Below are 15,206 nucleotides of genomic sequence, written 5' to 3'. Positions count from 1 at the left end.
GTGTTTAAAGAGACAGCTGGACCAAACCTAAGACACTTGGATGGGGAGTTGTGGCAGGAAGCTCAGAGTTCCAGATGAGTTGACAGGTATTTGTTGTCCAAGAAAATGAACTGATCTTACACTTAGGAAGAAAATTCTTAATTTTAGCTCTAGAAAAGCAGAGACAGATGAATCTCTGTGAGTTTGAGGCCAACCTGGTCTACAAAGTGAGTTCCAGGACAGCCAGGGCTATGTAGAGAAACCCCTGTCTCAAGAAATTGGAAAAAACAAACAGAACACAAAACCAACTTTTTTTCACCTGTGATTCATTCCCCATGATTTTTTGTTTTTTGTTTTTTGTTTTGTTTTGTTTTGGTTTGGTTTTTCGAGACAGAGTTTCTCTGTGGCTTTGGAGCCTGTCCTGGAACTAGCTCTTGTAGACCAGGCTGGCCTCAAACTCACAGAGATCCGCCTGCCTCTGCCTCACGAGTGCTGGGAGTAAAGGAGTGTGCCACCACCGCCCGGCTCCCCAAGATTTTCATTTGGCCATTTTCTTTTAGTGCATCTGACAGCACGGGCGTGATTTTTCCATGCTGAAGTTGTAGCCTCGGTGGGGCTGGTCTTCGTTTCTTCTGCCTTCTCTCCCGCACTTCTCCAGGCTGTGCCGTCACTCTAGTTGTGTCAGGTGGCTGCCCAGATGGTGGGGTGGAGATGGGACTAGTGCTGCTCAGAGTCCGAACCTCATGCCTGCGTGGTCCTGCTTTGTTTGTACTGGTTCCTTTCTCAGCTTGCTCTGACGTCTGCTTGGGTGCAAGCTTTACTTTTCTAGGATCCACTAATGGCTGCTGCAGGCCTGGAGGCAGCTAGGGACTGCTGCTGAGGCCTGGGAGCAAGCCCTGAACCATACTCTCCCACAGGCACTGCTTCACTGGCAGCTACTCAGTCATTGAGCCTTTGTTGAAGTACTTCCCTAACATGTCGGTGGGCTTCACAGCAGTTCACTGACCTACTCCTCCCGCCTGGGAGGCCCGGGATGCCTTAGACAGATCCCCATTGGAGAGGATCATTGTGGAAACAGACGCACCCTACTTCCTCCCTCGCCAGGTAGGACTGTCTTCAGACCGACTTGAGGCACTGAGGCGAGATGTTGGGAGGCTGGCTGGGCCCACGTCCCAGTGACCTCCTGGATGCACCTGTGGTTATAGGTATCTCCCCTGTTGTTACTCTGTAGAACCAAAAATCCTGGGGCTGAGAAGCTGAAGGGTAACCACTCTCCTTCACAGGCAGTGCAAAGCCCTACCCTGTAGAGGGTAGTCCATGGAAGCGTGGGACCCCGCTCACCCAGAGCCCCCCATGACTAGGACTCTCCCTGCACCTGCAGGTAAAGGGGTCTCTACAGGGCAGCCCCAAAGAGGTCCTTGCTGGGGATGGGATGGGGGATACTCTATGTGACATATGTTCAGAAGGCACAGCAATGATGTGAATGCTTGCTGTCTTCCAGGTGCCGAGAAGCCTTTGCCAGTATGCCCATCCAGGCCTGGCCTTGCACACAGTTCGAGAGATTGCCAGGGTCAAAGAGGAGTCACTTTCCCGTACTCTAATGGTCCTCCGAGAGAACACCAGTCGCCTCTACAGTCTTTGAGCAGGGAGCATGAGCAGGCATCTTCTGGCAAAGGTCATAAGAATAAGAGACACATGTTTCTTAGTAGTCAGCCATGGGAGTCTTTGACTTTTTTTTTTTTTTTTTTTTTGGCTGTTCTGGTGTAAACCACTAACTGGGTATGCTCAGCCTGTAACCTGCAGCCAAGAAAAGTTATGAATGAATACAGTTTTGTTTTTTAAGATTTATTTGTTTTTATATGCCTTAGTGTTTTGCCTGCATGTCTATCTGTGTGAGAATGCCAGATCCCCTGGAACTGGAGTTATAGACAGTTGTGAGATGTCATGTGGGCATTGGGAATTGAACCTGGGTCCTCTGGAAGGGCAGTCAGTGCTCTTAACTGTTGAGCCAGCCCAAATGAATACAGTTGAATGAAAGTCCATAAACCTACTTAAACTTTGAGATTTATGTATTTTGTAACTAGATTGCCTGCTTCTTACAGATGTGAACTTCTAGATGACTATGTTACATTACAATGTTATAGTTGGACACCAGTAGAGAAAACAAATCAAAGTTCAGTAAATGGCTCCTCAGTGGGTAAAGACACTGTGCAAGCCTGGTAGACTGAGTTTGATCCCTAGAACGTGCATAAAGGTGGAAAGAGAATCATTTCCGTGGAGTTGTTTTCTAACCTTTATGCCTGCTGTAGCATGCATGCCTCCCCAGTCATGCATATTCACAATAATAATACATTTTTTAAAAAGGATGTAAGTTTAGGGATAGTATTAAGCCTTGTTTGTTGAGCTTGAACTTGGAATCTTCTTTTCTTTTTCAAACCCTCTAGGATGACCAGTGGCCTGATAGTATAGGATGGGCTCCCTCTGCCTGTGTCCGAGGTGAAGGATGTGTTGGAGAGCCTGTCAAAACTCAGCAAACCAGGATGGAATATTGCCCTTGGAACCTCATCACAAGGCTTCACCTGCTGGTTGGTGGGTGGGTACTGTGAAATGGATTTGGGGAAAGGGGTAGTTTTGCCTGCTGGCCACATGACCCCAGGGTTATCAGTGAGCAAAAACATTTGTGGCACAAGAGTCCAGTGAGTTGGCCAGTCTGGATACCTGCCCAATAACCTGGGTTTCCCAGCAATCTGAATAAAGTCACTTCTTTGTCTTAGCACATGTGGCTATGTAATCTGGTCCCTGCTTCTCTGTCATGAAAGGAACTTCCTCAGGGAGGTCTTCTGGGCATTCTCTCCAGCCTTGGTTCAGGTGCAACCTTCCATGACTCTTCCATGGTTGCCACTGGTTCTGTGTCTCCAAGGTGCTGGTCTTTATGATCCTACTGCTGTGTGGTGATACGCCCTATGAGGACTAAAGAAAGAGGTCTTCCTGGGATAGATGACCCCAGAGATTTAAGAGGTCTTCCTTCAGCAGTGTAGCTGAGCATCTGGGCCCCTTTTTTGTATCTTTTTTCATAAACACTTAGACCAAGAATATTTTCCTCCCTTCCACACTTCTCAGTCACCCTATGCCCCCACCCATCTGCCATTCTCCAAAGCTCACAGGGAGCTTTCGTCATGTTGGATTGCTAGCATTGAGCAGCAGCCTAGATTCTAGGTGAGATTCTCTCTGGGGCTATTTCTGTGTCCTTTTTCGTATTTTAGGAGCCTTCAATTTTTTGAGCAGTGTGTGATTGAAATTGGTGGCTGTGTTCTGGTCTCTGTGGTTCCTTGTAAAGGTGTGGTCGAACCCAGGCTTTACTGTGAGGAGAACCCTGTTCTCGATCCAGAAGGATTAGGTTGTATAGTCCAGCACTTAACAGTGGGTTCTTCTATTGTGGCCTTGTTTTTGAAAGGTGCTTCTTGAACCTTGTGAGGTACAATAGGGTGAGCTGATTATCACCTTTCTGGATTTTCCTCCTAACCCTGGGACTCGGTGTCAGGTCTGGGAAATAGCTTTCCTTTCTGTCCCCCTTCCTTGGGTCAGCTACGTTTTGCCTGTACTTCACATTTGTCACTGGGAAGAGTAGGGGACTTGGCCCCCTGTTTGGAAGCCTTGGGGTCTGCTCAGTCTGCCACACAACTTCTTGTACTCAAACAAGATGTACTGTAGCCATTTCCTCTACAGCCGGCTCTTGGTATCTTTGGAGGGCATACTAGCCTCATCTTAGGGCATTACTGTTGACCACTACACCCAAATTAGAGGAGACTTGCCTTGCCCAGATGCCTCCTCATCTCTCCCTGACTTTGGTCTTCTCTCTAAGAGTAAAGGGACAGGTCCTTAATCCACTTCCCCAACCCATGCTCACCTTGTGTTTCTAGATTGACTAAGTGATGCTGGAGGCTAGTCCAGTCAGCTTGGTAATGTGATGTTCTGTGTGCTGCTTTCTGTTGCTGTGATGAAACACTGAATAAATACAACCTAGGGAGGAAAGGGTTTATTTCACTTGACAGATTACAATCCATCGCGTGGGGGAGGGGCAGAGGCCATGGAGCAACACTGCTAAGTGCCTTACCATAGCTTTCTTAGTTTGTCTCCTTGTACAACTTGGGACCACCTGCTCAGGTGTGGCACCACCCTTTGTGTGCTGGACACTCCCATATCAATCACAATTTAATGAAGTAACCCATAGGCTTGCCTACATGCCAATCTCCTGGGAGCATTTTCTCTGTTGAGGTTCCCTCTTCCGGGTAACTTAGCTTGTGTCAAGTTGACAAATCAACGTACTTGGGAATGTCTGGAGATGTTGTCAACTTACTGTAAGATTAAAATGACTGTGAGAACATGGTCCTGTCTGAAAAGCCTGCTGCTTTAGAATGAGATGTCCTTGTGACTTTCTTGCAGACTTAGGTATACTATAGCTGTTTAGCCTTTGGGGAGTATATAGTTCAGCAGAAAAGCAGTGTTATACATGGGGGTGTTGATGAGTCAGTTGTCGTGTGGGTTTTGGGCTCTGAACTCTGTTTCCAGGAAAACGGGGGAGAACTGTTTGACTATCTATAGTCAGTCATTTTATGGTATTTAAAATTTTTATTTTATCTGAATGGATGTTTTGCCTGCATGTATTCCTGTGTACCACATGTGTGCCTGGTGCCTGTAAAGGCCAGAAAAGGGCGTTGGATCTCCTGGGACTCGGCTACCATGTTGGTGCTGGAAATTGAGCCAGACCCTCTGAAAGTGTAGCCAGTGGACTTAACCTCTGAATTATATCTTCAGCCCCTATTAAGGTATTTTTTTGTGGGGCTTTCCTGGGTTCATGGTGTTGGGATTGACCTAGACCTTTCCTTGCTTGTGCTAATAAACAAGTTCTCTACCATAGAACTGCACCTTAGCCTGTGCTGAGCTGTCCTTGAAATTAAGCTGGAAATGAAGGCGATATATATGAGATAGGCAGGTTCCCTTCCCCTGTTTCTGCACACATAGTCAGGTGATTGTCATGGATTATAGATCACAAATTTGTATCAAGTTTCCTGGCTTTGTCTTCCTGTCTGGTTCTGGTTGTTCCTTTCTTCTACAGCTCTTCTGCATTTTTCATTTGTTTTTAGGGGCTTGATACTTAGCCATTTAATCTCAGCACTTTGATTTTGTTTTGTAAGGACAACCGGCTGTTGGCATGTATCAAGACAAACTGTCAGGGATGATAATTGGTCTTTGGCTATTTATCTCTGTTGTTTGAGTGTTCAGATTGAAGGAGGGAGGCTGTTGTGTGTGTGTTTGCCCTCTCCTTTGGTGCTTCTTAGACTTTTTGAGCAGGTAGTTTTAAGTATGTGGTAAGTGAGGTAGATACATGTGCTATTATGTTAATTATAAAGCAGTTTTCTCTTAAAGGAGAATTTTTTTTCCTCTTGAAATTACCATGTTCCTTCTAGAGATACAGGCTACCTACTTCAGGGATTCTTAAGTTAGTGGAATTGTTAAGTAATAGATGGAGTGGGCTAAAGAAAACTGACCTAGCCTAGTGGTGGTGATGCACACCTTTAATTCCAGCACTCAGGAGGCAGAGGCAGGTGGATCTCTGAGTTCAAGGCCAGCCTGGTCTACAGAATGAGTTCCAGGACAGCCAGGACTACACAGAGAAACTCTATCTTGAAACCTGTCCCCCCCCCAAAAGAAAAAAACTAAGCTAGGGACCTGGACACTGTGGTACGTGCTTGCAGTCCCAGCATTTGGAAGGCAGAGACAAGAGGGTTGACAGTTCAAAGCCATCAGCCATGAATGACTTAGCAAGGAAACAACCACCATGAACAGAGAAAAAGAAGAAAATGGATGTGGGAACATGTTTAGAAAGATTGTTTTCTTGTACTTTGTACCCTAACCATGTGCTTGAATACATTTTATTTCTGCCAGTTGTTGACTTGAAGTTGTCCTTTCCTAGCCAGGGTCTCTTGATGAGTTGTCAAGGAAAATGAAAAACAAAAGGAGGGGGCACACCTCCCCGGTACAGTGATTGTTCAGCATACACAGGCCCTGGGTTTACCCCAGCATGGAAAACTCTTATGAAACCCTGAATCCCTGGCAGTTGGGCCAATGGAGAAGAGTTAAGATGGAAAAGTAACATTCCTCAAGTCCAGACTCTGGCTATGGGTCTCTTCAGGTATTTGTTGTGTGACTTTGGGAGAGTTACTTTATTTAGCTGAGTTCTTTCATAAGTAGACTTGCTGTGAAAATGAACAGAAATTAAACTCGTGTTTGAATGTGCACAGTATGATCATGGAATGGTAGCTATTAGGCTAATTGTGTGTTTGTTCTTCAGGCCCCCTGTGCCTGATGCTGGGTTAAGTTTTGCAATGACCTTGGCAGGGAGGAGCCAGGAAAGTGCAGGGTCTTGGTGTGGATTGTACAGCTGGTATTCATATTCATCCCATGTCCACACTGAACCGCCTGGTAGGTAGTGTTTGGCCAGAGTGTGCTCAGCATCTGCTTTTTGAAGGAATGACTACAGGGCACAGGCAGGAGAAAGAGAAGTAGTTATTTTTAGTAAGAGAAGCATCTTGTGAAAAATTGTTGCATTCAAGTTCTTTTTCTCCATTTGCTAAGTCTCCTTTCCTTTATTTCTGCTCTCCAGTATGTTACATTGGTTACTTGTGACAAAAATCATTCGCCTGTTGTTGTCTGAGGTTTCTGTCCTGCCCGGTTCCCATAGTTGTTAAGTCCCAAAGAAATTACACAGAGAGTCTACATTAATCATAAACTGATTGGCTCATTAGCTCAGGTTTCTTATTAACTCTTATAACTTACATTAGCCCATTATTCTCATCTGTGTTAGCCACATGGCTCAGTACCTTTTTTAGCGGTGTAGTCACATCTTGCTTCTTCTGTGTCTGGACAGGACTGCAGACAGAGCTTCCCTTTTCCCAGAATTCTCCTGTTCTTCTTGACCCACCTCTACTTTCTGTCTGGCTACTGGCCAATCAGTGTTTATTTAAAACATAATTGTCAGACAGTTGTCCTGCACTAGGTGCTGTGGGTAGAAAGGGCGCAGGGTGTTGGTGGTGTTGCATATCTTATGGGTAGACCTAATTGATACTAGTGAGTGCTGCAAAGACAGGGGAGGGAAAATGAGAGAAGCTGAATGCATTAGTTTTGCTGTTGCTAGGATATAACATTTTGACCAAAGCAAAGGGTGGCGGGGAGGTGCTTATTTTAACTCACAGGGTATGGTCTACTGCTGAGAGAGCCAGGACAGGAACTCAGGTAGAGACCGTGGAGGAATACTGCTTACTAGCTTGTTTCTTCTTGCTTGTTCAGCCTGCTTTCTTATAACAGGACCACCTGCCTAGGGGTGGTACTTCTTAAAGTGGGATGAGCCTTCCCACATTAATCATTAACCAAAAAAATGCCCCACAAACTTGCTTAGCAAGAAATCTGATGGAGGCATTTTCTCAGTGAGGTCCTTCTTCCCAGATGATTAATAGCTTGTGTCAAGTTGGCAAAAACTGAGCAGCACAGTGGACATCTGTGTGTCTCGTTTCCAGGTTTGCCAAGGGCCCCACAGCCCTTGTGTGTTTTGTGTGCTGTGCTTTGAACAAGGTCCTGGGACTTCTAAGCACGTCATAGCTTGGGGGCTTTCTTATTGTTGTTTTTTGGTTTTTTGAAACAGGGTTTCTCTGTGCAGTCCTGACTGTCCTGGAACTCGCTTTGTAGACCAGCCTGGCTTTAAACTCACAGAGATCTGCCTGCCTCTGCCTCCTGAGTACTGGGATGAAAGGCGTGAGGACTTTAGTATTCTGTGAAGAAGGACTGGAGTGGGGTTGAACATTCATTTGTAAGGAGTTTCCAGATGGCAGTGGCGAGAAGCATCACAGCTCGTTGGCAGGGATGTGCATAGATGTCACAGTGCCTACCAAGTGTGCTCATCCCTGGTTGTCTCATGCCTTGGGTTCTGGGCAGCAAAGGCTTCCCTTGAGGAGAGGTCCACGGTTCCTGCTGCAGCAATGTTGCCTTGGCTGGGCAACACCGGATCTCCTCCCTATTTATCCTGAGTGCTCACTGGACTGCACAAGGAATTTGGAGCTTATCGCTGGGCTCTTGCTTTAGTACGGCTCTCATCTAATATCAGTGGACTTTGGGACATGGTCTAAAGATTTGCATTAGGTGTAATATTCTTAGTGTCTCAACTAGAATTACAGTGGTAGGATGTGGGGATCAAGGCTCATGAGCTGTGAGCTGGAGTTTGGGGACTATTTTGGACATCTACCTAGTATTAGGTGGTAGCCAGCCTTGAGCACATGGGACATGTGCTTTGCCAGCTTTCTCCAGGAGTTGAAGAGTAGAGAATGTGGTTATTTAGTCTGGTGTAGTATGGTCGAGAGCCATTGCCATGCACCCATTCTGATCACCCCAGACAGTTCTTGAGTGTGTTGATTCTGATACTGTCAACTGATATCTTTATGAATGCAGCCATTGGTGGCTCTTTTGAAGCCCCTAGTGTAGCTCTTAATTACTCAGGAAGCTCTGCTGTGTGGTAAACTGTGTTTGTGGCCTCCAAACCCCACCTTTAGAACCTTCTGTCTTACATTCTTCCTGTTTTACTGCTGGAATGAGCAAGGTTTCCTTTGGTTTTCAAGCATGCTCCTGCCTTGCTGTTTTGTTTTTTGTTTTTTTCCTTTTCTCATGGGTCATAAACTTTAAGCATTGTTTCAATAATTTTTAAGTAAATGTGAACATTGCCATGTGGATGAAAAAACAGTATTCTGAGCATTTAGTGCACAGCTTGAGCTTTTATTCTTAAGGCAGTAGGAGAGTGCCAGGAGATGCAGAGGAGCAGAAGGCTGGGTGTGAGTTCTTGCTCAGGAGGAAATCACAGGGGTGAGTCTTGTCAGCAATCACTTGTCAGCTGGTGCTTCTGAAAAGCAAGAGGTCAAGTCAGTCTTCAGGTTCACCATCTTGCTCGGGTCATCAAATTTGCTTTCCATGTATGCTGGGAGCAGGTGTGTGGTGATGGGGGTGGGGATTGTTGGACTTGGAAGAAGGCGTTTGTGGGCTATATGCTCTTGGGTAAGTGTCCTTTTATCCCCAGATCTCGCTTTCCTCATCTGTATGGTGAGATATGTGTTTGCCATATTTGTGAGAAAGTGCTTAGGGAGAGAATGTAGCTTGTTCTTGAAATTTTGTTTTTTTAGCCATGGAGAAGTTGGGTATTTTTTCACGAAGTAAGAGGTACTGAAAACAAAGGATGCAGCTCGGTGGTAGTGGTGTTTGTCTAGTGTGTACGAGGCCTTGGATCTCACCCCATCACCACACAAAAAACCTAAGATATAGCTGGGCGTGTTAGTGTACACCTTTAATCCCTGCACTTAAGAGGTTAAGGTGGGCAGATCTCTTGAGTTCCGGGACAGCCAGGGCTGTTACACAGAGAAACTCTGTCTCTAAAAAACTTAAAACAAACCAAAACCAAAACTTAAGATATGTGTCTCCTAGCATTTTCAGTGCCACTGTGGCAGATTCCATTCATGAAGTTACATTGTGAAATATTTCAAAGCCAGATAATGAGAAGTGCTGGAAATAGGAATCAGCACTACCTCACAGTTAAAAGAATAGAGGCTCAGGTGAGCCCAGCAGGTAGCTAATACACTAGTTTCTGGTACACGGGGCTGTTGCAGATGGACCTGGTACTCCAGCCCTCCTGGGCTGCCACACATACCAGCTCAGCACCCTTTCCCACAGGTAGTGAGGAAGATTAGAATATGCTCGAGAGTAGGGTTAGGAAAGAAAATGTGTGTCACTCATAAAATAGGTTAAGTTCCATTTCAGATTGACTCACCTTTGACCTCTTCCCAGAGGATGTCTTGAAGAAACTTCCCCAGGGCCCGGCCATGCTGTTGGTACTGAGCTCCCGACAGCTTGATGCCAACGTCGAAAGGAGCGTTGAACTAGGAGGTAGGGTTGGGAGCATCTGAGTCTCATCCTGCCTGCCATGCCCAAACACCCACCTCTCCCCAGGGAGGCCTGGCCGTGTTGGCCATCTGGGTATCTGAGTGGTCTGTGAACGTAATCTTAGAGCCAGAGAGGAGTGCTAACTGGTCTGGCACTCTCCCTGTCCTTAGGGCTCAGGGAGCCTGGATGACCTCCCTGTTTCACAGATGGAGGTGATATCCAAGGATTTAGAAAGCAGGACTCTGAACTCTGCCTAGCCCCACGTCCTTGCCTGAGGCCGCTAGGCACCAGATGGATGGTGCCTGACTCTCAGGTGGTTTGACCTGCAGGAACTAGGAGTCGGAAGCAGCATGGATGGGGAGTGCTGTGACTTACGGACCTGGGGCCCTTCTAGCTTTCTCCTTAGCAACTGCTAGTTTTTCTTCTCAAACTCCATTGTCTGTGCAAGCTGGTCAGATGATCTAACCATCACAGAAGAAAACCACACACCCTTTAGGGGCGCTGCCAGGGCTGACACCCTTAGGACTGATAGAAGCATGTGAGAGGTGGCAGCATTTGGTTCTCATGTAACATGGAAAAACCCCTTCTTCCTTGATTCAGGGTCCATCTATTTAGTGTGGTGGAGGTAGTTGGCATTCTGTTTACAGACTTGATTTGGGGGAAGAAAACCTTTGGGAGAGATGGAGCCTCAAATAGGAGGGTAGCAGTGGTCATATTCTGTGCCTAGCGTGCTACAGACCTCTCCATCTGTTTGTGCCTATGTTGCCATGTAGGCCAGATGTCTGGCTCCTGGTGAGGATCATAGGAACTAGGAAGTGTTAATCCTGGATCTGTGCTAAGATTTCTTCCCTATAAGAACTAAGTGTAGGGCTCTTATGACCTGGGTAGCCACCTGCCAAGTATGGACCTGGTTATCTCAAGACTGTCCATACCATTTTAGTGAAGGCCTTGAGGAGAAAGAGGAGTTAGTTTTAAAGGTCATGCTTCCTGTGGAGCAAGGGTTTGAGAGGATACTCAGGCTCCAGAGAGGATCAGAGACCAGGAGTTTGAGGATACTGGCATTTGCCCTTGACCAGAGAGGAGGACTCGGGAGGAAAACCCTGGCTTGATAGCCTTGGGTAAGTGAATTCACCTTTCAATTTGCGTTTGTTATCTACAGAGTTTAGCAAATGATGCCAGCCTTGCTTAGCTTACAAAGTTTTGTAGAGAGTAAGTGATTCAAGAAAACAGTAGAACAGCGCTGGAGATGTAGCCCCTGGCAAAGCACATGCCTAGCAATTGTGAAGCCCTAGGTTGTGCTCCCTGCTGCCCAGTTAATCATGGTTGCCGTGTTTGAAGACAAAATTGCACGTAGATCCACAGTATAGGGACTGACATTGCCAGGTGCTACTTAATGGTTCCCAGGGGAATCCGAGGTGAACTGCTGAGAGGTACCTATGGGTTCCTTTATTCCCTTTTCCCAATCGTTGGACTGTTTGTGGTTTTTCTTTATGCCGTGCAAAATTTTTCAGAGCAAAACTGACTCCATTAGGCTACAGGTTTGTGAGCTAGCCAGCCTGCACAAGCAGCCCACCCACCATAACCAGGGCAGGCCTGAGAGACCCCTGGATAGGCAGGCCTCCTTCTGTCTCTGTTTCTCCATCTGTGCTTCCTGGCTCTTTGTGATCCCCTGGAATCTGCTGATATCTTTACTGTTGGTGGCTGCTCCCTTGCTACCCTTGCAGCGTAGTTCCTGTGGACATTTTGCCCTTGGGCCAGAGACCCTGAACACCTTGTGGAGCTGTTGTTGCTGGGCTCTAATTCTTGAATAGCTTGGAAATCCATGTGTGTTTAGCTTATTCTTCCCTCTCCTCCCAACTCCCTTTACTGTTACAAGAACCTACTGGTGCCTGGGTACCAACCCTGATCTCCAGTTCCTCCTCTGTCCCGTCTGCCTGTCCTCTGCCCTCTGGCTGGAGCCAGCTTTCCAGAGATCGTGGCTGTAGTTTCGCCGGTGGCTTCTTTGATTCTTTTCTTTGCTAGAAAAGAAAAGGTCTCTTTATTTTCTTAAAATTTAAAATTAGTTTTAGTTTTTTTAAGATAAGAGTCTCCCTATAGCCATGTAGCCCAGGCTGGCCTTGAACCTGACACTCGTCTGCCTTCATCTCCCATTGTTCGAATTACAGTGTGCACTACCATGTTTGGATGAGTTTTTCTCTTTAGGGTCTTCAGTCTGTATGTCCTTCTGAAAGCAGAATTGGGTCACATCCAGAGGCCTCCTTTATGCTGTGAGAAGGTTTGAAGCCCAGAGAGATGGAGCCCTGCTGCTAGTCATAGGGCTGGAGCAGTTCCCAAGTCAGGAGGAGTATGGGGCTTGTTGAGACAGACTTACCTGGGCCTTCTGATGCTCTGGGCTAAGGAAGCTGGAGCCTGCCATGGCCACATCCATCCAGAGAACACTGAGGAGTAGCAGACTGCAGATGGTCCCTGAAGACGGCATAGCTTTGGTGGTGGGGACAGATGGCCCTGGGAAGAGAGGGTCTTCTGTTAGCATATCTGCATGATATGTTTTAGATTTTGTTCGGGTTGGAACCCAGCAAACTTCTAGAAGGAAGGGTGGTAGAACCTGGAGTGGGGACTACTGAGTGAAGCAAGGCTCTCTCGTCCCCGTCTTAAAAGGCTGGGAGAGCAGAAGACTGAGTTCTGCCTTTTCTAAACTGTTGATGCAGAGCATGGTGTGCTGGAAGGCTGCGGTGTCCATCCCAGTGCGCTTGTCCTAACCCCTCAGAAGCCTGATGGAGTTCATTAGTTCTTTATCCAGCTTTGTCTCAGCAGCCAGACAGGTTGGCCACTGTCCCCTTTGCTCGTTGAGCTCACTGACACTCAGAGAAAGTAAGTGAATGGCCAGTAGTGAGAAATTTAGACTTCTGTGAGCACACATACACAAACACAGCAGAGAGCCTACCTGGAATGCCTGGGGTTGTGTTGCCTGCTGCCTGACTGCTCCTTATATAGGAAGCTTTTGTTTGTTTGGATACGGCAGCCTCATCTCCGAGGCCGTCTACTTTGCGTGGGCAGTATTGCATTCCATGGGAACTAAATACACTCTTCTCTTCACTGTTGAAGAACAACAGTGGCAGTCAGGTGCCCTCAGAGGTACCCAGTTGACTTCTGGTGGGGCACCAGCTCCTGACGTCTCCATGGTATCCATGTGGGCTTGGCCCTGGTCGAGGGTTTTGGCAGATTAGGAACTCTGAGGTCTGGCTTAGTTGTAGTATGACCGTGGTGGCTTGCTTCCTTCCATATGAGTTGGTGTTGCTATCAGGAGAGCTTTAAGATTTTGTTGAGCTTTGCCCTGCCACTGAGCCGTTGCCTTCACAAGTTCACATAGATGCTTGCTTCTGGGGTGTCCCCCAGAAGGGCTGAACTGTCCTCCGGGAGCGAGTGTGGGGGACGCTCACCTGGTAGGCATGCTTTATTGGTCTTCTGTGTGGTCTTACTGATGGTTTTTGCTTCAGACTGTTAGGCATAGTTCCCGGAGCCTTGTACTTGGTAGGCATTTTTCACTGAGCCATACCCCAGTCCAGTCTGGTGTTTGCTGACCTGGCAGCTTGCCTCTCTGTCCTCTGGCAGGTGTCAAGGCCGTAGGACAAGGGATGCCTATGTGCAGGAGCAGATGAGATGGACCTAGGAGTCCTGCAGTTTAACTTTAATGGGACAGTTCTTAGAAACTTTCCCACAAGGATCCTCTCCCCTTGCCTGCTAGCTCTTTGAAGATTGAGTGACAGGGTAGGATTGGGACTACTTTATAACTGATGTGGCCTGCAGGAGGCAGCTTTGCTGAACCATGCCAATGGTTGTGATACACAGATGTCAGATTCTATTGGCTCTAGGACTTGCCACTTCTGGAGGACTTTATGTAGTTGGATACTCTTCTGTAATGTTCTTAAGATCCCAGCACTAGGGAAGGGGAGGCAAGTAGATATCTGAATTCAAGGCCAGCCTGATCTATGTAGTGAGTTCCTCCAGGATAACCAAGTCTACACAGAGAATCCTTGTCTCAGAAAACAACAACAACAACAACAAAAAAAAAAAAAAAAACAAGAAAAGAAAAAGAAAAATAGGATGGCCCGAGCACTGGGCCTGTCAATGCACCTGCAGTGCAGACTTTAACTCCTGAAGCACTGCTTTGCTGTCCCTGCTGCCCCAGTGATAGTGGCATTGCATCAATAGGGCTACTCTGGGTGGATGACCAGTTAGTGGGGCGTTGATGGCAGAACAAATGGGCCCATGACATCCTGACCTTTTAGGTAGTCTTGAGAAGATTGGGCCTTTGTAGAACTCTAGGGACAGGTGAGGCATGGGCTGGGTTGCACCTCTGAGAAAAAGACCATCTGGCAGGGGTAGCTGAAATTCTATGTTTAGTCCTAGCCCAACATAACTTTATTACCAGACACCTTCATAGCCCTGTCACCTACCTGAACTTAGAAACCATTTGGTGCTGGGGCCCAGAGGGGCTGAAGATGGAGGAAACACCTGCAGCCTTCTAATCCGTGAGGACAGACGCCTATGCATGGTGACCGGGCATTGGCTGAGATATGCGGCTTGTCCACTTGGCCCCTGGAAGCCTCTGGAGGCAGGAGGTGCTAGTGTTGATTTTAGATAAGGCCACAAGTGAGCAAACACGCAAGTTGCTGGCTATCTAGGGACAAAGCTGGCCCCCTCTAGTTACCTTGGCATCCAGAGTGTAGGTTGGCAGGGAGGGAGGTCTGGTGATAGAAGTAGTATGGAGGGAGAAGGCACAGCTGTGGAAGAGGGCAGGGGCCAGGAAATTCACCTCCATCCTAGCAACAGGAGCTTGGGGAAGACTGTATGATTTCAGGAAGAACAAGTGGCTTCCCTACAACATCCTTGCGCCCTGCCTTTTAAAGATTTATTTATGTATGTGGGTATTTTGTCTGCATGTATGTCTGTACACCGGAAAAGGTCATCGAATCTCTGGAACCAGTTATAAATTGTGAACCAAAATGTGGGTGCTGAGAATTGAACTCAAGACCTCTATAAAGAACAGCGAGTGCTCTTAACTGCTGAGCCCTTTTTCCATTGTTTGATTGCGACCAAAACCAATATGGCAGCTCCAAGAATGGGAATCAGACTTTTCTCTCCTGGAAGCAGGTGTCCCAGTATTCCCTCGACACCCACTACAGTGATGGCCTCCATATGAGGACACAGGCTGTGGGAAGGGAGGCTGTGAAAGGTAGAGGTATTAGATT

General features: G+C 47.1%; 1 protein-coding gene and 1 long non-coding RNA gene across 4 annotated transcripts; one reads left to right on the top strand and one right to left on the bottom strand.

Moving 5' to 3' along the window:
* Positions 1 to 402: 402 nt before the first annotated feature.
* Positions 403 to 2,755, top strand: LOC119806813. 2 transcript variants are annotated; one of them, XR_005284276.1, is made up of 4 exons: positions 403 to 1,083; positions 1,263 to 1,360; positions 1,481 to 1,654; positions 2,424 to 2,755. It is a non-coding gene; the product is annotated as an uncharacterized LOC119806813 (long non-coding RNA). The 2 variants fall into 2 exon arrangements; XR_005284275.1 differs by lacking the exon at positions 1,263 to 1,360 and having other exon boundaries at positions 439 to 1,083.
* A 6,068-nt stretch (positions 2,756 to 8,823) lies between these two features.
* Ghrl (ghrelin and obestatin prepropeptide) lies at positions 8,824 to 14,503 on the bottom strand. Of its 2 annotated transcripts, XM_038320238.1 has the most exons (5): positions 14,412 to 14,503; positions 12,326 to 12,459; positions 11,856 to 11,972; positions 9,842 to 9,950; positions 8,824 to 8,923 (listed from the first exon to the last, which is right to left on the bottom strand). In XM_038320238.1, exons 2-5 carry the CDS (start codon positions 12,431 to 12,433, stop codon positions 8,904 to 8,906), a joined length of 354 nt encoding a protein of 117 aa, XP_038176166.1. In that variant the 5' UTR covers positions 12,434 to 12,459; positions 14,412 to 14,503; the 3' UTR covers positions 8,824 to 8,903. The 2 variants fall into 2 exon arrangements, with proteins under 2 accessions (XP_038176166.1, XP_038176165.1); XM_038320237.1 differs by lacking the exon at positions 14,412 to 14,503 and having other exon boundaries at positions 12,326 to 12,512.
* Between the last annotated feature and the right edge of the window lie 703 nt (positions 14,504 to 15,206).

The sequence above is a fragment of the Arvicola amphibius genome, chromosome 2, assembly GCF_903992535.2.
Source record: "Arvicola amphibius chromosome 2, mArvAmp1.2, whole genome shotgun sequence".
Classification (NCBI taxonomy): Eukaryota; Metazoa; Chordata; class Mammalia; order Rodentia; family Cricetidae; genus Arvicola; species Arvicola amphibius.
This window is presented reverse-complemented; position numbering and strand designations above follow the sequence as displayed.

What these genes read in the sequence shown, in the direction of transcription:
- Ghrl (XM_038320237.1), bottom strand. Translation starts at nt 12,487, where the DNA reads ATGCTAACAGAAGACCCTCTCTTCCCAGGGCCATCTGTCCCCACCACC. An exon ending in CAGAGCATCAGAAGGCCCAG is followed by an intron (nt 11,973 to 12,325) that starts GTAAGTCTGTCT and finishes TTTCTTTTCTAG; the next exon opens with CAAAGAAAAGAATCAAAGAA. An exon ending in AGGAGGAACTGGAGATCAGG is followed by an intron (nt 9,951 to 11,855) that starts GTTGGTACCCAG and finishes CCTACCTCCTAG; the next exon opens with TTCAACGCTCCTTTCGACGT.